The following is a 23,548-nucleotide window of genomic DNA, read 5'->3' as shown; positions in this document are numbered from 1 at the left end:
TATTCTTGGAAAAAGCTTTGGCATTAGTTCTAACTCTTATTGTCTATTAGACAAACATAAAGCAATTCTTCCTTGAACTTGGAAAGGAGCTGTTGTTTAGAACAAACTAGACAAACATATTTTAACAATCACATACCAATTCATACTTTGGAAGGAACCTGCTAATGTGTATTGCAGATTTACAAAACAAAATAAAAATTTCCAGAAAGAACCATCATGTGATCTGAAGACAGCATCTCTTCCAGAAGAGTTCCTCATGTCACTTGGTATTCTGTGGCAGTGGAGAACAGATTACAATTCAAGCCAAGAGTATAATCATCACCAAATCCCCCAGACCTGGATAAGGAGACTAGCATTTCATTTAAGAGGCTATTCTATTGCCAGACTGTTGGTAGTGTGTGAAATTTCCAGTGGAATCAACTCTTTGCCACGGAATTTGTGTTGCAAAACCTAAGCTCTATTCTAAAAAAAAATGTCTAGTCATTGGTGGGAAGAGTACCTTTAAACAGTGAACAAAGTGAAAATTGATGCAATGTTGGTGTCTTGAATTGTTAGACTGAATACAACAAGAGCTGAAAAGCATTAACTGTCTCATTCATGTTGACTTGTTTAACTCTGAAACCTAAAAATGTCAATTTCACTGTCAATATTTGAGCAGTAATGTCTAGCTTCTATGCTTATCCTACAACCCCAAATAGCCTCCTTTATCTCCATAGAAGCCAAAAGTCCTAACTATCCCCTCTCCAGCTTGCAACATTTATAGAACAGTTTAAGAATTCATAGCACATTGAAAACTGAAGATGAAAGGACTGTGTAAAATAACAAAATGTAATAGTTACATAAATAATACACAGGCAATTAGTCTGATTGGGGTACAGTAACTCCTCACTTAACGTAGTTATGTTCCTGAAAAATGTGACTTTAAGCGAAACGATGTTAAGCTAATCCAATTTCTCCATAAGAATTAATGAAAATAGGGAGGGTTAGGTTCCAGGGAATTTTTTTTTTTTTGCCAGACAAAATGCATTATATACATTTTAAACAATTTTAAACAAGCAATTTAATAGAGGCATAAGTTTTAAACAATTTTAAACAAGCTTTTAATACAGATATTAAACAGGCTGGCTGCCTCCCTATCAGCTTTCCTATGCCCCCCCCCAGAGCCTCCCGCCCGCTGGCACACCCTGCGGATCAGCGCCTTCTCCCTGCTCCCCCGACCTCCTGCCCGTGGCAATCAGCTGTCTTGCGGCGTTCAGTGCCCTTGATGCAGCATTTAGGTGCAGTTTACCATGGAGTACATGGAACCTTGCCTATTCTCCCCAAGTGATTTCACCGTTATTCTTTTAGAGATGTTGTAAATAAGACAGCTGGTATTCTTCATCACATCATTTCAACCTGCACTGAGCGGCATGTCATTGGGAATGATTTCTTGTATAATATCTTGGTTCTAAATCCATGATATTGCTAGGAATGTATAATGTATTGATGGAATGGTCAGATAAATCCTAGCCAGCACTAGGTTATAAGTTCCTTTTGATGTGGACACCACTGTGTTCATCAATCTAAGAGAGAGAGCAACAAAGAATTACTAGTTGTCAGCTTGCATCCAGCTGCTTAATAAATACCCCCTTTGATTTGTTGTACTGAAGTCCTCTCTTGTCTATAATCTGCAGGGTCATTAATAGCACTGGACTCATATTTTCAAATTAATGTACAAATATTAAATCAGTTCTCACAACACACCTGTGAGTTAGATAAGTACTAGCTACATCTTACAAGTTGCAGCAGCTGAGATAGAGACGATAAGTGATTTGCCCAAGGTTACATTGCAAATCAGCATCAGGGCATACCTGATTCCAATGGGAAAATGAAAACCACTTCTCAGCTGACCCTGGCTGGGTGGTTGGTTTTCGTTATTTGGAGGAGGGGGGTCATTTGAAAAAGGAATCACATAAAATATAAATTTGGTTACCCAAAATTATATACATCTCCTGACAATAAGTGAATTCAGACCATCTTGTTCATAGCCTATTTGCACTGGGACCAAACATAGGTTCTCTTTAAAGCTCTTTAGTAAATTCTCTTCTGCTGTCTTTAACATCATTTTAGCAACTGGAATAGTGGAATTTGTAGTAGCAATGGCTACCCCACCAGTGAAAGCCTTGAGAGCCTGGGAAATTCCCCACAAGCCTGAGGACAGATAGGCACAGGACAGACTTGATTTCTATCCCTACTCCTATGATCAGTGCACTAGACTATTCTGTCTCATAGACAATTCTACCATTACCCAACTCAGTCATTCTGCATCTTCTTTGACTTTCAGAAAAGACATGTTTATGAAAAGCAAATGTATGTCACATGGGATCATGATATATGGGCTGTGTGACATGACCCAAGGATGTCCTGTGTCAGCTTGTCTCTGGGTCATGGATATTTTTGGAGCTTTACTGTCATTCTGTTCTGACTTTTAGGGGGCATGCCATGTACAGCAGTTTCTCAAGGAATGGCCGTCTGACCAACCACCACATAAATAGACAAAGTTTGGCACATTTGGCCGATTCGGCTGATGACTGGAATAGCAGTTCAGGATTGAGTTACATTGGCAGAATTGTGTATGACCCTGTAAAAAGCCTGCCTCATTAGTACTATCAGTCAGCTGCTTTGAGCCTAAATGGACTCCAAGTTAAAGGCAGTATAAAGTGTTTTCTTGTCAAATGTATGCATTTTTGTAATCCAGGTGTTCCTTTTTCTTGTTTACTTACTACTCCCTTTAAAGATTTTTTTATTGTTCATTGACTTATTGTGAAGTGCTTTTCTCTCAAAGGTAAAGAAATAATTGCCAATGCTGATGAGATTTAGGACCTGTTCCAGCTCCCATTAAAGTCAACTGGAATCTTTCCAGCTGACTGACTTCCACGGGAGCTGGATCAGTTCCTTAAACACACACAATAAAAAGGATATTTAATGAAATTGAGAACTTTCAAGTAAATTTCAGCCATCAATACTGAGTTCACTTTAAAGCTTCTTACTATTTTTTCTTAATTACATTTGTCATGTTTACAATGTAAATGAGTCAGAGCCTCTTTTTACTTGTGCAGTAATAGGACTTAAAAAACAGCTGAGGGTGCTAAGCAGAGATCAAGTGTGTGGTGCTGCTACAATTCATCATGACTGTGGGTTACTAGTTGCAGTATTGATTTGAAGTTGGTGGCAGATATAAGCAGACAGGTATACTTTAATAGGACCAGTGACGTACTCAACTTCGGAGCTCTAGCAAATAGTATGTAGCAGTAATTCCATGTGTCCTGAAGATGGCTGGAGTAAAATTACCAACTGCCCACATATTTTGCAAAACAGATCAATCTGATTTAGGACAACAGCTGTTAAAGCCTGATAGAACAAAGCCACCCTGGAAAGAAGGAGAGTGGATGGGAGGCTGGACACTCACCTTCCCCAGGTTCACTCCTCCAGTTCTTGTCCCAAATCTCCTGAAAAAGCAGAAGAGCCCAGAAGATGCTATTATTGTAATTCCACTTGAGCACCTGAGGAATAAATTCCCAGTGTTCACAGGCAGCGAGTTATATAGGCCCGTGGTGCCCGTGCTCCACCAATGTTTGGACTTATATTTTACATACATTTTGATGTGAACAATATCTCTTATTCACAATTGTCCACTGAGCATCAACTTGAAGAGAACACTTAACCTTATTTTCTTAAGGTACCACAAACCTGTGTTGTGAAAACAGGCTAAATAATCAGAGTGCTTTCGCGATGCACAGGCTTCCGACAGTCTGCATACAAAATTACGACAATGACGCAGGACTGTGATGCAAACCCACGTCATTTTCGTCATCGTCTAAGCAGGTGGTTGAAAGTCTGTGTCGCGAATTCACCCACTCTGCACCGTTGTATTTCTTACAAATAAGGCCCTGATCCAGTTTCATTTGAAAGGCATCCATATACTGTATGAGTGCCTAAGGGAAAAAACACACAACTTAAATTCGGCGGTCAGTTTGGGGTATGATCGTGTTTAGCACAATATGTGATTATTTTATAGTCTTTAAAGTAAAGTATATAATTGGTTGTATAAGCGTACAACAAAATATAATGTATTATCATAGGAGATTAGGGTTGGAAGAGACCTCAGGAGGTCATCTAGTCTAACCCCCTACTCAAAACAGTACCAGCCCCAACTAAACCATCCCAGCCAGAGTAGGACATTGAAGCAGGCGAGTGCTGCTTCTGACTTTCCACTTTTAATTGGCCCTTGTAAACTTGTGGCGCCAGTACGCTGTAGCTTCATTTTCTCCCTGCAACAAATTCTCAATTCGTAAGACCAGTAATAATAATCAACAATGGATAAATTCTTAATAAGGTTACCCAGAGAAAAAGAAGAAACGTGTAATTCATCAAGTGATGGCCTGAGTTCGACACCCAGCTTGCAGTTCGACACCCAGCTTCTTACAAAAGAAAGATGTGGCAAATCTACAAGATAAGAAAAGGAGTTTTCATCAATCTTGGCTACAATAGTATAGTTACAATAGTTAATTAGACAGATCTTGTTGCTCCGTCTGCAAAAACTGTTCTGAAAAGAAGATCTTAATATTTTCTACAAAGGCCAAACCAACGTTTATTTCATCCGGATTTCAAGATTGGAGACACACAATGTGTGGCTTTACATCACATGAAAAATCCTCCTGTCACAAGGAAGCAGTAATGAAGTATGCTGCTCTGCAATTGCAGGTAAATGTTTCTGCATTAATGTCGGCCAGTTACAGAAAAGAATCACAATCAACTAGGAATGCACTGCACAAAATTTTTACCAATGTTCAGTACCTAACTCAACAAGGAATAGTATTATGTGGACATAATGAGAGTGATTCAAATTTGATGCAGCTCTTGTTGCTACGCAGTACAGATTCAGAGGAACTGAGACAGTGGCTTAGTTGCACAAAATACAAGTGGCTACACGTGAGGTTATTAATGAAATAATCAAAATGATGGCAATGATGGTGCTAAGATAAATTGTGCAAAAGATAAAGGCTTCTAAGTTTTACGCCATTGTAATAGATGAGACTACCGATTTGCCAAGAAAAGAACAAGTAAGTTTTTCTTTAAAATTCTTTTCTAGTGAAGCCAGGGAGATTTATGAGGAGTTTATTGGGTTTTACCAAACTGATGCAATGGATGCTGCTTCTCTTTTCAAAATTTTGGAAGATACGCTTCTCAGGTGTGATTTCCCCTTTTCTGATTGCCAGGGGCAGTGTTACAATGGAGCCAGTAATGTATCCAGTTAATTTTCTGGGGTCCAAGCCAGAGTGAAGCATCGAGAGCAGAATCTGTGCACTGTGCTGCACATTCCCTTAATCTTGCCACGCAGGATGCCCTGCATAATCCAGAATGTTGTGATATGTTTTCGATGTTGTCAAGCGTTATGAAGAAAGTTGGCCTGTTGCAAGGGGTGTTGAGTGGGATGCGCACTTGTCATACAATCACTTCTGGGAAACAACAGTAGATAAGGCAAGAAATCTTTATTTAGATGATCCTACAGTCCCAAGAAAATGCAAGCCACCGAGATGGTTCTACCATGGAAGCCTTCCTCACATCGTCGGTGGCCCCAAAGAGTATGGAGCACCCACAGGGAAAAATTAGTGGATGCACCTCACCCACCGGCAGCCAAACTCTCCCCTCCTCACCTCCTTCTCCCACCCACCTACAGCGTACCACATTCACTCTTCCCCCTTCCTCCCAGCACTTCCCGCTGCCTAACAGCTTTTTGGAGGTGCTTAGGACTTTCCGAGAGTGAGGGGGGGAGCAGGGCCAGGGTGCACTCAGGGGAGGAGAAGGAGAAGAGGCGGGGCAGGGGTGAGGACTTGGGGAAAGGGGTGGAATGGAGGTGGGAAGGGGCAGGGACTTTAGGGAAGGGGTGAACTGGGGCCAGGGTGAGGGCAGCACGGGGCAGGAAGTGGTGGGCCAGGGGCAGGGCCGGGGTGGTGGGGGATCGGACATCCACCGGGCAGAGGGAAAGTCGGCACCTGAGTGTAGCCAAGCCCTAAGCTAATATAAGTTTAAACTGGTATAGTTATACTGCCATAACTCTGTGTGTGGACACAGTTCATAGAATCATAGAAGATTAGGGTTGGAAGAGACCTCAGGAGGTCATCTAGTCCAACCCCAACTAAATCATCCCAGCCAGTTGTTCAGGTATAAGAGTGCCTTTTTAAGTTTAGCTTGGTTGGTTTGGAAGAGTCTTAAACTAAACCACAAAAAGCACTCTTATACCAGAATGTGTGTCCACGTAGGCGTAGGGTATTTACTGGTATAACTCCTGTACAACTGGTAAAACTTTCCAGCATAGACAAGCCCTACATTGCTAGAAAGAGAGAGGTGGAATGGTTGACAAAAGGCAGTTCTCAATGTGGATGAAACAAAGGAAATGGATGAAGTTTTGATGGTAAACCAGGAAATTGGACAGTCTTGGTGTCATAAAATAAAGAATGGACTTGTACTTCCAGGAAAAATAAAAAAAGACAATTTTTGAATTGCAGATTGCGGACTCATTATAAGAGCACAGGAAACATTATACTAGAAAATGTGATTATCTACTACTAGAAACTATTTTCTAGAATTATTTACTATTAAAATCCTACCTTAAGTAGCACAATGCCAACCCTGTGCACAATGGTACCCAAGGTAAATGATGGGGCGCTGAGGCGGAGTCATGAAAATACTGGTTTTTTAAATAAACGGAGGGAAGCGCGGACAGCGGCTCGGAGGGACTGGAGAGCCCGGCCGGCGCTGGAAGCCGCAGACAAGGCGCCTTTGCGGGCCGGCAGGAGGCTAGGCGCGGGCACGTTACACCTCCGAGAGCGGGAAAGCAGCGCTGCCGCACCCCGAACGCCTGTGCCAGGGGAGGCTGAAGCGGTTAGGGCGGCGGGTCAGGGTGCGACGCAGGGCACGGCCTCGCGCCTCCTTGGGCAGCTTAGCGCAGCCTCTCGGCGAGAGCAGCGGTGCTAAGCTCCGGGCTAGGCGGCGCCGTGACACCCGCCGCCGCAATGCCCCGGGTCTGTACGCCGGCCCCGGCCCCCTCCATCTGTCCCACCCGCGCCGGGGCACGGTTTGGCCCCTGCACAGAAACACCCCCCCTCCCCGGCCCCGAAAATGTGTTACTTAGAGCTAAGGGAGGAGCAGCAGAGCACCAACTTCAGGCGACCCTAGTGCGCATGCGCCTACAATCGGCGCGTGCTCAGTAAGGGACGGCTCCTGCCCCAGCCCCGCGCCGTTCCGTTCCGTTCCGTTCGGGCAGTGCCGGGCGGGAAGCTGAGTTGAACGGCTCGGGAAGGATGGTGGCGCCGAGGCTGACCGAGGCGGCTGCTCAGTGGCTGCGCTGGGACAAGGTAAGGAGGGGCCCGGCGCGCTCTCCCTGCCTGCTCCGCAGCCTCGCTGGCCCCGGCATCGCCCCGGTCGCGGTACGGGTGGCTGACTGAGCTCCCCGGGCTCACCCTGCGCTCGGCTCCTTGGGCTGCCGTGACAGGCGGCAGAGTGCCCGGGCCCGGCACGCCCCCCGGGCCCCCGGCACGCCCCCCGGGGGCCAGCGGCTCTGAGCTCTGGCCGGAGCCGCTGGGCTCCGGGCCGCTCGCTCGCTGCCTGCCCGCGGGGTGTGGGTCGCAAAGCGCAGGACGCGGCTGCGTCCCAGCGCCTCCTTCGCTTTCTTGTATGGAGCGGACGGAGAAAAACATCCCGCTTGGCTCGGCTGTGAGGGCAGCGCTACAAACACTCGCTAGGTACGAGAGGGCGAGAGTCGCATCAGGCCTGCGACTGGAAGAAAATAGCTCCCTTATGTGGCAAGTTTTAGGCCAAACGTGTTGATTAGCATAATGCCTTGATAGAGCAGTAATACTCTTGGATGCCTTCCCGCCCTAGATCCCAGAGCCCTTGACAAAGGGAGTGTTGTTGTTACGTGTCGCTAGGGCTGGAGAACAAGCATTGCATTTCCAGAACAATTATGAAATCATAGAAATGTAGGACTAGAAGGGACCTCCAGACACCCCACTGTTCTGGAGGTTGAGGGACCCCCCCCCCCCAGCTGGGCCGGTGGTTAAATATAAAAGTCAGGCTTGATTGAGAGCAGGAACTTGAACTTTGGTTTCCCACATCCCAGGTGAATGCCGACTCTCTTTCTCTCTGGTTTTGACCAATAATTCTATTCTGAACCTCAGAAAAAAATTAAAACAGTTCATTTAAGCAAAAGGTTTGGTTTTGATTTTGAGGAATTGGGGTTGTGTTGAAAAGCTCCTGGCGTTCTGTAAAGTGTTACAGAAGAGGAAAGTGAGGCACAGACATGTGATGTGCCTAAGGCTACCCAACAAACCAGTGTAGTATAGAGCTGGGCCTAAAACCCAGATCTCCAGAGTCCCTGCCCAATACTCTGTCCATTAGGTCCCACTTCTGTCTTCTATCATAATCTCTACTATTTTTTTTCAGAGTTGATTTTAATTATTAGCACCCCTTCTTAATGATGGCACTTTACTTGGCTTTTGAATATCCTATTTGGCGCTTACATTTAGTTTGTTTTCAACAATATTGTATTTTAATTTTCCTGTTTTGTCCCTATGACATTACAGGGTGCAATCCAGACCAGTGTGTTTGTGTCACTCCTGCCCTGCTACCTGCGGTGCCTCACAATGCTTTGCTGTTGTAGCTTCCAGCTTGGATCACTCATTATTAGCCTGCCAATATGCAGGTTGCACCCTGAGTGTCTGTGTAAAGCCACAGCCCTGGTCCAGCAGCTTTGACCCCAGTAGCTTCCAGGAGTCTTGGTTACTATTTGCAGATGACCCCAACATGCAACAAGTCCTGAGTTTTCCCCCCAAAAGTCCAGTCCTCTCCTGGACAGTCAAGATACACTAGGTCAGTGGTCCCCAACCTTTTTTGTCTGGCGAGTGCCAGACGACGCGCCACAGAGGACTGTGGCGGCAGACGAGCGTCTGCTGAAATGCTGCCGACAAGCGGCAACGTCAGTAGGCATCGCTGCTGAAATACTGCCAACAAGCAGCGTCATCCAGAAGCATCGCCGCCGAAAATCGGCAGCATTTCGACGGCGACACCTCTGGATGACACTGCTTGTCAGTGGCATTTCGGCAGATGCTCATCCGCCAGCCAGTACGCGGGCACACTTAGACGCATGGCGCCCGCGGACACCGTGTTGGGGACCCCTGCAATAGGTCCTTTGCCCCTCTAAGAGGATCAGTACATAATAGCTTGTTGCCTTCAATTGAGTTACACAAACAATTCACAGCACTGGATTAATTTTGATTGAAGAACGAAACTAAAAAGAGAGAGAGATTGGGTACAAGAAATGAGGCATTAAAGTCAGAAATGGTTACAAGAAAAATAAAGAGAAAACGATTTCTAAACTTAAAACTAGACATGGTTCAAAGTGAAGTTCCTTACCACATTTCCAGTAACATGCTGACCAAACTCTCAGGCCAGAATCTGGCCCCAAAGTCCAGTTGTGGTTTTTCTAGTGGTCTTAGGTGGAGAGATGGACAAGAACATGGGGCGTTTTTGCCCCTCACTTTTATAGTCTAGTCTCCCTTTCAAAAGCATTTTCCTGAGTGTGATGTCTCACTAAAGTTCTCTCTAGCTGAGAGCAGGTAGACATGAAGTCTGGTGGAAAAAGGAGGCTTCATGGTGTTTCTTTTCACTTATTTATGCTGAAATGTCGATTTTTCTTTCTTCCCCCGCTTGCTGTCTGAGGACTCTTTTTACAGCTTATTTTTAAATTGAGGTAAACACACATTATTTTGTTTGACAGGCCTCCTTAACCAGTTCTGCTTAATCAGGGCTATGTGAGTTTGAATATGTGCCTTTAACAGCATACAGGGGATTTCATAACTTTACATATAATGTTGCTACATACATTTTGCCATAATATTACTGACTAGTGAGTTGTTAGTTTTTAAATTATAGCTCACAAGATATACTTTGTACAAATATTATTATTGTAGTATGTAGGATATGAATGCAGGGGTGCATCCTTTTGCATTGCAGGGGAGCTTTATAAATAAATAAGACTCTTGAAAATATAAATCAGACCCCCATACAGTATTTTTCATCTGGTGGTTGTGTGTAATTGGGTCATAATTAATAATGTCTTCTAAGGCAGTGGTTCTCAAAGCCAGTCCACCGCTTGCTCAGGGAAAGCCCCGGCGGGCTGGGCCGGTTTGTTTACCTGCTGCATCTGCAGGTTCGGCTGATTGCAGCTTCCACTGGCCGCGGTGTGCCGCTCCAGGCCAATGGGGGCTGCAGGAAGGGCGGCCAGCACATCCCTCAGCTCCACTGTTCTAAAGTGGATTGACTTAACTCAAGCAATTTAAATCACCAATTTTAATCATGATTTAAATCATCAAGCAGGAAAAATTGTTGAAATAATTGATTTTAATTGTGGTTTTCATTTCTACTTTTTAGGTATTTTCCTAAAGAAAAGTTGTTTCTAATTAGCTGGGAACCATTAAATCACGTTGATTTGCAACTAAATGTAGTCTTTACGTTAAACTTGGTACTTTTTGGCAATGAGGACAGACCATATCATTACTCACTTACAATGCTATTATTTATCTTAAAACAGATTATTTTTTACATTTTTATTATGTTAAAAATGGGGAAATCATACACTTCTTAATTACTAGACTAATTTTTCACTTGTAATTTGTATCAAGATCTTCTAATGGAAATTGGAATTCAATTTAGCATATGCAAAAATTGCATTTTAAAGTTGTTTGTATTAGTTAACTAAAACTACCTGGAATGTACTGGATGCATAAGCTTTTTTGTCTTATCGAAACAGATGTAGCATTTAAAACTAACTGATTTATTAAACAAAGTATATATTATGTGTAGTTAGTAAATTGAAGTAGAATTGGACATTTGACCAATCCAAAAATAATTTGTCAAACATTGGTCAAATGTCAAAAATGGCCAAAGCACTAATTCATTATAACATTAGCAAAAAAGAGCAAGACTTTGTCTCCAGTAGGCTTAGCCTAGGTACTTAGTCTTAATTACAAAAAAAAAGTGACTTAATTGCATTTTCTATATTAAAATAACTCCAAGTACAATGTAATGAGGACCTCAAAAAAGGAAGTATAATTATCTTTTTTAGCAATGTTAGGTTGGCATTTAAAAGAGAACATTATTCATAGAATCATAGAATATTAGGGTTGGAAGAGACCTCAGAAGGTCATCTAGTCAAATCCCACGCTCAAAGCAGGACCAACACCAGCTAAATCATCCCAGCTTAAGGCTTTGTCAAGCCGGGCCTTAAAAACCTCTAAGATGCAGATTCCACCAACTCCCTAGGTAACCCATTCCAGTACTTCACCACCCTCCTAATGAAAGTGTTTCTTAATATCCATCCTAGACCTCCCCCACTGCAACTTGAGATGATTGCTTCTTGTTCTGTCATCTGCCACCACTGAGAACAGCCTAGCTCCATCCTCTTTGGAACCCCCCTTCAGGTAGTTGAAGGCTGCTATCTAATCCCCCTTCACTTTTCTCTTCTGCAGACTAAATAACCCCAATTCCCTCAGCCTCTCCTCGTAAGTCATGTTCCCCAGCCCCCTAATAATTTTCGTTGCCCTCCTCTGGACTCTCTCTAATTTGTCCACATCATCCAGATAATTGATAAAGATGTTGAATGAAACTGGCCCCAGGACCAATCCCTGGGGCACTCTGCTTGATAAGAGAGTCCAGCCAATCAGTCAGTTTTGTTTTCCCAACAGGTGACATTAGCATGTAGTAAAGTGAGTGATTAGGACGGTTAAGTAGGCTAGCTAACAAATGACACCATGAAACAATAAAAAAGGTAGGCCAGTGCCTACATCAGGGCATTCTTTGCTTGAATATTTGACTGTAGTCAAGTAATAGGTGGTTTATGGAGAGCACCTCCCAAATGTGGGGCAGCATGGTAGAAAGCATGGAGGTGCTTGTGGGAAATTTTTAACGAGTAGGTTGATACTGAATGACAGGTGATAGGTATGTATTGACTGTGTAGGGCCTTGGAAGTGAATACAAGTACTGTTACCAGATTTGCCCGTTACTTTGTGGTATGCTCATTTATTAGGGTTACTCTTCTGGGGTGGGGGGTTCTGTAATTCTATCAATGTACTGCTTGTGTCACTTGTGTGTTCATATGGAGCTCTACTTCTCCCTTCCGCAAGTCCCCTCCCAATGGAGTGATCCTGCAGGACCTAGGTTCCCCAGGGCTGGGCTCCTCAAGCCCCAGAATCAGATGAGTGTGCGTGTCTCTCTCTCTCTCTCTCACACACACTCTCACACTCTCTCTTTAACAGAGCAAGTCTGAGTGGACTGGCCAGTCAGTACTCTCAAGCTGACCCCTTATATGTCCCTGGACTCAGTGTACTGAGTCTAGCAGTATTTTCAAGCTGACATCCTTATATTCCCCATGGCTCAATAGGCCAGGCCAAGCAGCACTTCTAAGTTGCTACCCTTATATGCCACAGATACCGCACCAGAAGAGAGTAAGCCTGAGCAGGCTGGGTCGAACAGCACTTCCAGGCTGCCATACTTGTATGCCCCTGGACTCAGTAGTCTGGGTCAAGCAGCACTTCCGAGCTGCCACCTCGTATGTCACAGGTTCAGCACATCCCTATCCCCACTTTCAGGTTACAATTGTTCTGGTAGTAACCCACTTGATGAGCAAACCGCACAGTATTTTTAGGCACTACAGGGATCTTTAGCTTAGGTAAGACAAGTGTTGCTGCAGAGTAAATGGGGAAGCCAGAAACACAAAGGATTAAAGTTCAGAGAGGGAGGGAAGCAACCAGCTTAACCATAAAAGTTATTTATTGAATAATAGTGATAACCACACAAGGAGAGCCTAAACAAACATAAGTTTCATTATAAAAGATTACAAAAGTCATATAGAAAACTATACCTCATCAAAGTCAGGGTTAAAAAGTTATACTTGTGATAGAAAAGGAAACACAGAGAGAGAGAGAGCTGGGGTCTCACCACTCCATGAATCTTGGACTGGTTGGGGTGATGGTGGTAGGTCAGGATCCTGAGTGCTGGAGATGGGCAGAGCCCCCAGCACATCAGTGAGGAGAAGATGAAATCCCAGTGGAACTGATGCAGAGTTTGGATCCATGCATCAGAACACTTACTTGAGTGTGGATAGGGTTTTTTGTAGGAAAACAACAATGGTTCAAGGGAGAACACTAGATTTGTTTATGGGTAAACTGATGACTCAAGGGTTTTCTTTAGGCTAGACCAGGGGTGGCCAACCTGAGCCTGAGAAGGAGCCAGAATTTACCAATGTACATTGTCAAAGAGCCACGTCAGCAGCCCTTAATCAGCTCTCCCACCCCCGGCCAGCACCTCTTGCCCGCCGATCAGCGACTCCTCATCCCTCCCCGCACCTCCTGATCAGCTGTTTTGTGGTGTGCAGATGGCTTGGAGGGGGAGGAGTGAGGGCATAGCGCGCTCAGGGAAGGGGGCAGAGCCAGGGGTTGACCATGAGCACCCCCCAGCACATTTGAAAGTTGGCACCTGTAACTCCAGCCCTGGAGTTGGTGCCTATACCAGGAGCTGCATATTAACTTCTAAAGAGCCGCATGTGGCTTCGGAGCTACAGGTTGGCCACCCCTGGGCTAGACAATAGGAGCTGATCACTTCTAGCTATGGGTGGTATTCCTTCCAGGGAGCTCACAGTGCAATTAGGCTGCTTCAGTATTTTGGATATCAATCAAGGATTCATTATTAGAATTGGTCTGATAACTGCTGAGCTGGGTGTGTGCAGGCATAGGTTCATTAACATCTGGAGCAGAGATCCCCCATGATGCAGTGCTTCCCTGCTTTTCTGGTCCCAGAGTTCAGTATGGTAATCTCTGTTCTCCATTGTGTATGCTAATAGAGTTGCCCCCGGTTCATCTTTGATGCAGATGAGGCTAGGGGAGTTGCCTTAATCCTGTCACCCTTGTCAGGAGGGGTTTAGATGTGTCTCCCACCGCCTTTCTATTGCTTTCTGCAAGTCTTCTGATCGGTTTTGGTTCAAGGCTGGGAGTGGGTAGGGAGTCAGGGAGGCTGGATACTGCGCCCTCGTTCCCTAAGAACACAGAGCTGACTGGTTATCAGTACCTTATGTTGGATGTGATAATGAAGAGGGAGCCAGTGGAGGGATGCAAACCGAGGGGTGACATGGTCAAAGCAATGGGCGTGGAAAGTGATGTTTGCAGAAGCATTCTGAGAGGATACAAGTGGGACAAGATTGCATTTGTCAAGGCCAGAGAGAAGGATGTTGTATTAATTGAAATGCAAGATGATGGGAGCTTGGATGAGGGTTTTAGCTACATGAATGGATAAGAAAGGCCATATCTTAGAAAGGTTATACAGAAAATTTTGGCAAGATTAAGATATAGTAGAGATGTGAGGACATCGAAAGATCTGAAGTGAAGATAACGCATAGGCTGTGGGCCTGAGTGACACGCTGGATAGTGGTGTTGTCCACAGTGATCAAGAAAGTAGGTATTCTCTCTGCGTCTGCACAAGAAGCTACTGCTATCAAAAGCTGGTTTAGCACTTCAACAAGCTCTCATTCTGCTTGTGTAGCCAGTGTCTTTTATGAGGTCTGTCATAATTTCAAATTTAATTTTAAGTAGTTTTTCAAATTGAAAAATGTACTTAAATTAAACAAACATTAATTTTTATCAACTGCTATCTTCTTTGAAGTTGCAGATGTACTTGATTAACATGCTGTTTGGTCACTGTGGTGATTGAGAAAGGGGGATGAGCCAGTCTGCAACTGTTTTTTCACACAATGAGCTCCAAGAATATTTGTTATTGAGCAAACCCAATTTGAATAGCTATAACCCTTGTACGCTTACTGTGATCCAAGAAAACACCACTCAGGTACTTGGGTTCCAAGGGGCTTGCTTTAATACCAATAAAAAGTTACAAAATCAAAAGTAAAGTTCGCTTCTGATCACTGATAAACTGCATATCACTATCCCACTTATAACAAAATATGGTCCTGATCTTGTGAACTGTTATGCATGAAAATGGTTGCATTGATTTTGATGGAATTACTCCCATGAGTCCTAGTTTGCAGATAGGCCCCTAGGATACTTTTTCTATACATGATATACACAAAGTGCATTTTCTGTCTTTTATTTTCCTATTGTGAAATAAAGTATTTTTTAAATATGTAATTCTGTTACTTTGTGGGGAGAGCTTGTGGTTGTTTTATATTTTAAAAAAATCCTGTAGCTGTTTATATACTTTACAACTTTGTGGTGAGCTTTGCACTCAGCAATCCTCTGTAGGATGTAGGATCCTCTATAGGATGTAACTATTTTAAAATCTAACATTTGTTGCACTTCAGTAGACAACACTGATTAAAATTATGAAAGTGTTATGACAAATACTTTGGAGTTTTAGATGTGGTATACCAAGTCTAGTCTGAGAACCAGTTCGGTAGAAGAAATGGTAAGGAATGTCACAGTTTGAGATTAAAGTTATAACAATCTTTTTCAGAATAGCAATATATTGTAATATTATCTTTCTACAGAATATTAAAACCTCAGAAATAGTAAAGCAACTGGTTGCTGAAGAAAATGCAGGAGAACTACAAAAATGTTTTGGTTCACGGATGGAGTTTGGGACAGCAGGACTCAGAGCAGCCATGGGGGCAGGAATTTCTCATATGAATGACTTGACTATTATCCAGACAACTCAGGTACCAGGTTCACTTTGTTTTTCTATTATTACTTGACTGAAGGCTTTTTTTCTGCTTTCAGTAGAAATGAATATTTTTAATGAAAAAGTAACCAGATGAAATTTGGAAATAAAATTGAGCTTAACCACTGTCCAAAACCTCAAAGATGGTTTTCAGTGGGAGCAGAGTTAGGTCAATGTTGACCACTTCAGAAAACCCACTAACATCTATTGAAATTTTAGTTCTTCGAGTGATTGCTCATGTCCATTCCAATTAGGTGTGCCTGCGCGGCAGCAGCAAGGTTTTTCCCCTAGCAGTACCCATTGGGTCAGTATGGGCGCTCCCTGAGGTCATGCCTTCATGGCATTGAATATAGGGCCCTGCTGATCTGCCGCCACTTCAGTTCCTTCTTACCACCTGTAATGATTAGCTGGAACACTCGCTAGTTCTTGCTTTACAAGTGCAACTTCTCTAGTAGTTTGAACTTTTGTCTTGTAAATAGTTAGTTAGGTTTATAGTAGTATATTATAGTGTTAGGCCTGGTCTACACTAGGGTGGGGGGGTCGAACTAAGGTACGCGATTCGCGTCGCTGAAGTCGAACTACCTTAGTTCGAAGTACTCACCCGTCCAGACGCCGTGGGATCGAAGTTCGCGGTGGTGGAGTTCCGGAGTCAACGGGAGCGCGTTCGGAGTTCGAACTATCGCGTCTAGATTAGATGCGATAGTTCGAACTCCGAGAAGTCGAACGCTACGCGTCAACCCGGCAGGTAAGTATAGACCTACCCTTAGAGAAGTTTCAGTTAGCAGGTAATCCCCTGTGACCGGAGTCCCAGGGGAGCCAACTTAGGTCACTCAGTTAGGGTGAACTGCAAAGAATGGGCAGACAATCCCCAAAGCTGGTGGATATTCCAATATTTAGATTTACCAAGCCAGCACAAAACAGCTTCTGTAATACCTCACTCGTTACCCTGAAGCCAACAACACAGTTCCCTTAAATTAACCCAGCCTCAGGCCTCCACTCAGATGCCCAAGTCAAATATGATGAGGATTACTGAAAATCTTATTCATTGAATAAAAAAGTTCTACCAATCCCAAAGAATCAGACACATTACCCCCCAGATTAATGAATACTTCAGATCTTATCCAAATACACGCTTACAGCCAATTCTTATTAACTAAACTAAAATTTATTAAAAAAGAAGAGAGCTTGTGTGTTGGTTAAAAGATCAGTATACATACAGACATGAGTATAATTCTTGAGGTTTGGATTTACAGCAGAGATGGTGAGCTTTGTAGTTGCAAAGAGTTCTTTCAGAATTGGTCCATAGGTTATAGTCCAAATTATATTCAGGGTGGTCCACTCAGAGCTGGGATATCAATCTTGTGGCTTAAGCTTCCCCTGCATTGAAGTTTCAAGCAGATTTGAGATGACAGGATCAGGGCCCAAGGGTCTTTTATACAGTTTTCTAGCAGCCACTTGACCATACAGTCCTGGGTGAACAATAGGCTTCTAATGTAACCTTCTGTTTCGTAAACCTCACCGGTAATTAACTACATGGATTAACATAAACTACTTAATGGATAAATTATTTTATCACAAACTTTAAAGAGACATACAGACAATAACATTATTGCACCCAAGATTCATCTAAATGTTAATATTCCCTTTTGATCTCTGAATCAATAGCTATAGTGACAGACAGGAACTGTCTGTTTACATGGCTAGCATTAAACAGGATATGAGTACACACATACAATTAGCATTACCTCTAATTTCGAACAATATAGGTTTGCATTTCAAAGTTCTACCTTATCTACCATAGAATGGCCTTAATTACCATATACACACTTTTCTAATATGTCCCTAATGGTTGACCCAGAGTCAATCAACCTGCAAGCTGCTTAGCCCTTTCTGGCAATGTGTCACACTTTATATAAGATTTGTTGCAATTATATAACAGTTGTAGCAAGAATACTTTGCATGGTCATGTTTTCATTAGATAACATCACACCCTCTCCCTTTATTACCCCCTTTTTACTCTGGTACCGGGGCATGCCTCGATCCCTGGAGTTTAAACCCAGCGCAGCATGTGGCGAGTCTATGCCAAGAAGTAACCCCCCATGCTTCCTGCTTGAAGTGTTTGGGGGAGAGTCACCAGAAGGAATGCTGCAAGATCTGCAAGGGATTTTATCTGAGGACTCAGAAGGAGATGGATCAGTGCCTCAAGATTCTTCTGATGGAGGCTGCTCTACATCCTCGCTCGTACCCTGGCTCGGCGGAGCCGTCAGAGCACCTCGGCATCAGTGTGCAAGGCGCCAGCACTAATGAGGCATGAGTCAGCGCTGAGGAAGGACTCTGCCAGAGATCCTTGGCACCAGCAGGGTTCCCCACATAGGGCAGTGGGTGGCACCATTCTCAGTGCCCAGTGCCCCAGAAGAAGAGACGACCAGAAAGGGGCTACTCCCCCACGCCCAGACCAGCGCAGGAGCCCACCACTCGCATTGGGCCATGTAACTTCGGCTCCACCTGCTAAATTCTAGTAATTTTCAGTTCATCTAAGTACTGTAGAGCAATCTTTTTATCATGGAAGTGCAACTTACAACTGTAGATTATTTTTTTGATTACATGACTGCACTCAAAAACAATGTAAAACTTTAGAGCCTACAAGCCAAGCACTAAGACAAACAAGCTCGTTTACATTTACGGGAGATAATGGTGTCCGCTTCTTATTTACAATGTCAGCTGAAAGTGAGAACAGGCGTTTGCATGTCACTTTTCTAGCTGGCGTTGCAAGGTATTTACGTGCCAGATGTGCTAAAGATTCATATGCTCCTTCATGCTTCGGCCACCATTCCAGAGGACATGCTGATGATGCTCATTTAAAAAAAAATGCATTAATTAAATTTGTGGCTCTACTCCTTGGGGGAGAATTGTATGTCTCCTGCTCTGTGTTTTACCCGCATTCTGCCATATATTTCATGTTACAGCAGTCTCGGATGATGACCCAGCACATGTTGTTCGTTTTAAGAACACTTTCACTGTAGATTTGACAAAACGCAAAGAAGGTACCAATGTGAGATTTCTAAAGATAACTACAGTTATCTTTTTCAATGTTTAAGAATCTGAAGTGCCTTCCAAAATCTCATAAGGACAAGTTGTAGAGCATGCTTTCAGAAGTGTTAAAAGAGCAACACTCAGATGCGGAAACTACAGGACCCGAACCACCAAAAAAAAAAACCACCAGCAGAAGGCTGAATCTTATTTAGATGATGAAAGTGAACATGCATTGGTCCACACTCCTTTGAATCGTTATCGAGCAGAACCCATCATCAGCATGAAAGCATGTCCTCTGGAATGGTGGTTGAAGATGAAGGGACATATGAATCTTTAGCGCATCTGGCGTGTAAATATTTTGCAATGCCAGACACAACAGTGCCATGCCAATGCCTGTTCTCACTTTCAGGTAACATTTTAAATAAGAAGCAAATGGCATTATTTCCTGCAAATGTAAACAAACTTGTTTGTCTGAGTGGCTGAAAAAGAAGTAGCACTGGGTGGATTTGTAGGCTCTCAAGTTTTAAATTGAAACTAAATTGAAATTGTTATTTTTGAGTGCAATTTTTTTTTGTACATAATTCTACAAATGTAAGTTCAACTTTCATGATAGAGCTTGCACTACAGTATTTGTATTAGGTGAATTGGAGTACTATTTCTTTTGTTCCTTTTTTACAGTGCAAGTATTTGTAATAAAAAATAAATATAAAGTGAGCACTATACACTTTGTACTCTGTGTTGTAATTGAAATCAGTATATTTGAAACTGTAGAAAACATCCAAAAATATTTAAATAAGTGATTTCATTGTTTAGCGGCACGGTTAATTTTGATTTTTTTTAATCACTTGACAACCCTGATTTATGTACAAAATTGTTAGCTTAGTTAAAGGAGCTCAATTGCTTTTCCTACTGTCTCAATCATTAAAAATCTAAGAAATCACAAATTAAGCCAATTTAGTAAATCGGAGTAACCCTCAATTTGCATAAAAGTTCTAATACCACATACATTCTAGAGTAGATTTGTTGTATGTGGAGATGCTGAATAAAAGTAAGGGTATATCCTGTGTCACTTATTTACTTTGTCCTAAACAGGCTTCATTTTGTTGTTTTTGAGATTAAAAATAGAATGTATTGAATAGTAGTTATTACTTTTTCAGGCCAGAAGCATGGGAAAAGAGCATCTGAATTAATCATTTTTGAAGTACTGTAATCCAAAATATTCATTTTTATCTAATCTACCTGGATTTAAATTTTTCATGTGGAATTATTCACATTATAAAACCAATCAATGGTAGTTTTTTGTTTGAAGACTCGACATTTTCTTGGTTTTCAGTCAGTGTTTCTTGCTCCCAGAAAATTGTACCCTAAACCAATTTAGAGTACTTGCCTTTTTTTTTTTTTTTTTTTTTTTTTTTTAAGATTTTAAAATTTATTGCAGCCACATTTTAAAATATTAAGATTGAGTTCTGAGTTTTTTGTCTTTAGGGATTTTGCAGGTACCTTGAAAAGAACTTCAGTGACCTAAAGAAAAGAGGGGTAGTCATTGGTTTTGATGCTCGCGCCCATCCTTCAAGTGGAAGTAGCAGCAAGAGGTACTCTTAGTAATCTGTAGAAATGATTTTCTTTGCATGTTATATGGAATCTATTCTAGTTTGGTCACTGCTTCAATAGCATTTTCTTTGGAGCAGTTAGATGTGTGTGCAGTTTGAATGTAAAAGTGTGTACACTGTACATCTGAAGATAAGAAATATAGCTTTGCTCTTCTTTTGCATTTTGGTATGAAACACAGGTAAAATCCAGTCTGTACTGCAAATTTGAACCATGTTTGTAACCAGAATAAGGGACAAATGAATTATACCAGAATCAAATCTATATGCTCCTTGTGAGTTTTATTTAACTGGCTAGTGAGAGAATCTCATGAATGTATTTCCAAATAAACTTTTATTGTCATTTAGGTTTGCAAGGCTTGCTGCAACAACTTTCATCAGTCAGGGAATTCCAGTGTACCTCTTCTCCAATATAACACCAACACCTTTTGTGGTATGGTTGTCTATAATTTCTTTTTCATACAACATAATGGGGTACTGTCAAGTACAAAAAACTATTATAATCTTTTTTTAGAAAAACCAAACTGATTTATCAGCTCATTGGTTTGCTACTCTCAGGCTTATTTAAGATCCTAGCTGCTGGGCTAACATTTTTCATATACATTATTTCTTTGCTTTCATTATTTTGGTATATTCAGTCCAGATTTAGTCTTCGGAAAATCAGATATTCTTTGTTTGACCTTACACGTTTATTGGACATGTGTGGTACTGAATATGTCTGCAATTAACCAGTCAAGCCACTAGATGGCATGGCTCACAATCAGTAAAGAGAATACTGATATTTTCTAGACTTGAAATCATGATTGAACGGTTGCAGTGATGGCTTGATTCCCAGAATTTGGCAAGATGTAGACTCCAGGATAACTCTTTATACTATTGTTTTACAGCCCTACACAATAACTCATCTGAAACTTTCTGCTGGGATTATGATTACTGCTTCCCATAACCCAAAACAAGATAATGGTTACAAGGTATTCCTATATAACTTAAATCTTCCACTGTTTTCAGACATGACTATTTAATAATAGCATTTATAATAGCACTCTGTATGTTGAAAAAGCTATCCAGTCCTTAATCTTCATAGTAGCCCTAGGAAGGAGGAAGGTAAGTAGTATCATCCCCATTTTACAGATGAGACAGTGGCTGGCCCAGGGCTATACAGCAAGTTAGGGGCAGAGGCACCATTAGAACTCAGATCTTTGTCATTCATCCTGTGTTCATTCCTCCAGAATGAGTTGCTTCAGTGTTCTAAAATGTTATATGTTTATTTTCAATAATTTGCTGCTTTTTCAAATATGTTCAGACCTTTGAAAGTTTTAAGAATTTTATAGTAACATGACTTAAATTAATGATTTGTCGCATGTGTGGAAGTAGTTCGAAGACCAAGAGAAGCAGGTGGTGTAGGTGACTAAAAGTTTTTGACTGTTTTTACAGTTAAAAATGGTCTTTTTAGTACCAAAAAAAAATTCTCCCCTTCCCCCCCTTTTTTTCCTTGTCTCATGCATAGTGGTTATATATAAAATTAGAAGAAAGTATGTAGGTTGATACAGTGTTCTGTGGACAAGTATTAACTACCTGCCTAGCAAATGGCTTGAAATTTGGTTTTATCTCTAAATGAGATGAGCCTGATGGTGGTCTACTTGTTTTCAGTGGGGGATTTAAATATAGGGTAGTACATCCTCAGAAAAACAAAGCTTAGGGAAATCTATATCCAAAGTATGTTACACTATATTGTTTTAGCTGTATTTACTGGAATCGGCCATGAGTTGTGCCAGGATTTAGCCAACTAAAATCAGTAAAGGTATTAATGTTTAAAAATAACCCCTGTGTGTCCTGTGTACCATTTAGGTTTATTGGGAAAATGGTGCACAGATAACCTCACCTCATGACAAAGGAATCTCTCAAGCAATCGAAGAGAACCAAGAGCCATGGCCTCAGGCTTGGGATGACAGTCTGGTTGACAGCAGCTTGCTACTTCATGATCCTTATGTCACTATCAATAAGGACTACTTTAAAGACATACAAAAGCACTGCTTTCACAGGTGAGCTGGTGATGATTGTCATTCTCTTGGTGACAAACCTATATTTTTAACTTGATTTTAAACAAGAAAGATTGAAACTAAAACTGGGGGTGGGGAGGGGGAGGAGCTGGGTACCAAAACTTTAATTTCTGTCACTTACATTAACTTTACCCTTAGGCTAGCAACTGCTAAACTCAATACACTAGAAAGCCAGGAATGTATGAAAAATGATGCTGTAATATTATAAACAAGCATTATGCATCTACTTAGGAGGAGAAGTGGTTTTAGTTCTTAGTTGTATGTGCCTCTAAAGTATTTAAAAATTATAACACAAGCATATGAGTGAAAGATAAATAACATAGCAACAGATAGCACTGTGGTTCAGTGTAGCTTCTGCTCCTATGTAGAAGTCCGTTTAAATGCCATTACTCAACTTGAGATACTGAATCTTATCAGCCAATCATGCATGTTCTTTCCCTCCTCTTGTGCTCTATAAGGCTCTATCTGGTGTCTTGGTACAGTCATATGTAGGGCTAGAGAGAGGGGTAAAAAAGGCCTTTTAATACACACTGTCTTTCTTTGGCTTCATAGTTTAACATTGTTGCAGAGTATTGAGTCATGGTTGTTTCTGAACCCCATTAAGTGGCACACAGTGGCCATATTAATTGAACATCATCATTAATTTACTTGATTTCAGGAATATAAACAAGGAAACAAAGCTGAAGTTCGTCCACACTTCTGTGCATGGTGTAGGCCATGAATTTGTGCAGTCAGCCTTTAAGGCATTTGACTTCAAACCTCCATTGGCTGTTGCTGAACAGAAGGATCCTGATCCAGAATTTCCAACAGTAAAGTACCCAAATCCTGAAGAGGGTAAAGGTGTACTGGTAAATATCTTTTTTTAAATATTTGCAATCTATATTAAAAAGTGTTCTGTCCACCAGCCAGAAATTGTCACTGTAAACCTAGGTATGAAATTTTCATAAAATAGTTTTTCATTTTGAGTTTCTATTCTGTTTGATTTCTTGAAACGCTAACCAGTGTTTTTTCATAGTTCCTGTTTAGCTTTTAATGAACTGGTTATCTAATAACAAGATAAACTACTAGAAGATTTTTTTTTCTTTAACT

General features: G+C 41.9%; 1 protein-coding gene and 1 long non-coding RNA gene across 2 annotated transcripts in view; one reads left to right on the top strand and one right to left on the bottom strand.

Annotated features, from left to right (window-relative positions):
* Nucleotides 1-267: 267 nt before the first annotated feature.
* LOC123371652 lies at nucleotides 268-7,181 on the bottom strand. The gene is made up of 4 exons (XR_006579889.1): nucleotides 6,651-7,181; nucleotides 4,381-4,485; nucleotides 3,449-3,542; nucleotides 268-1,562 (listed from the first exon to the last, which is right to left on the bottom strand). It is a non-coding gene; the product is annotated as an uncharacterized LOC123371652 (long non-coding RNA).
* Nucleotides 7,182-7,243: 62 nt separating this feature from the next.
* Nucleotides 7,244-23,548, top strand: part of PGM2 (phosphoglucomutase 2) — a 31,116-nt gene continuing 14,811 nt past the window's right edge. Inside the window, exons 1-7 of the mRNA XM_045019434.1 lie at nucleotides 7,244-7,397; nucleotides 15,590-15,757; nucleotides 20,278-20,384; nucleotides 20,748-20,832; nucleotides 21,287-21,370; nucleotides 22,248-22,441; nucleotides 23,118-23,307. Coding sequence (XP_044875369.1) covers nucleotides 7,344-7,397; nucleotides 15,590-15,757; nucleotides 20,278-20,384; nucleotides 20,748-20,832; nucleotides 21,287-21,370; nucleotides 22,248-22,441; nucleotides 23,118-23,307 — 882 coding nt within the window. The 5' untranslated portion in view covers nucleotides 7,244-7,343. The remainder of the gene's footprint in view (nucleotides 7,398-15,589; nucleotides 15,758-20,277; nucleotides 20,385-20,747; nucleotides 20,833-21,286; nucleotides 21,371-22,247; nucleotides 22,442-23,117; nucleotides 23,308-23,548) is intronic.

Source organism: Mauremys mutica, chromosome 5 (assembly GCF_020497125.1).
Source record: "Mauremys mutica isolate MM-2020 ecotype Southern chromosome 5, ASM2049712v1, whole genome shotgun sequence".
NCBI lineage: Eukaryota > Metazoa > Chordata > Testudines > Geoemydidae > Mauremys > Mauremys mutica.
The sequence above is the reverse complement of the archived record's forward strand: the minus strand, read 5'-3'. Positions and strand labels throughout refer to the sequence as shown.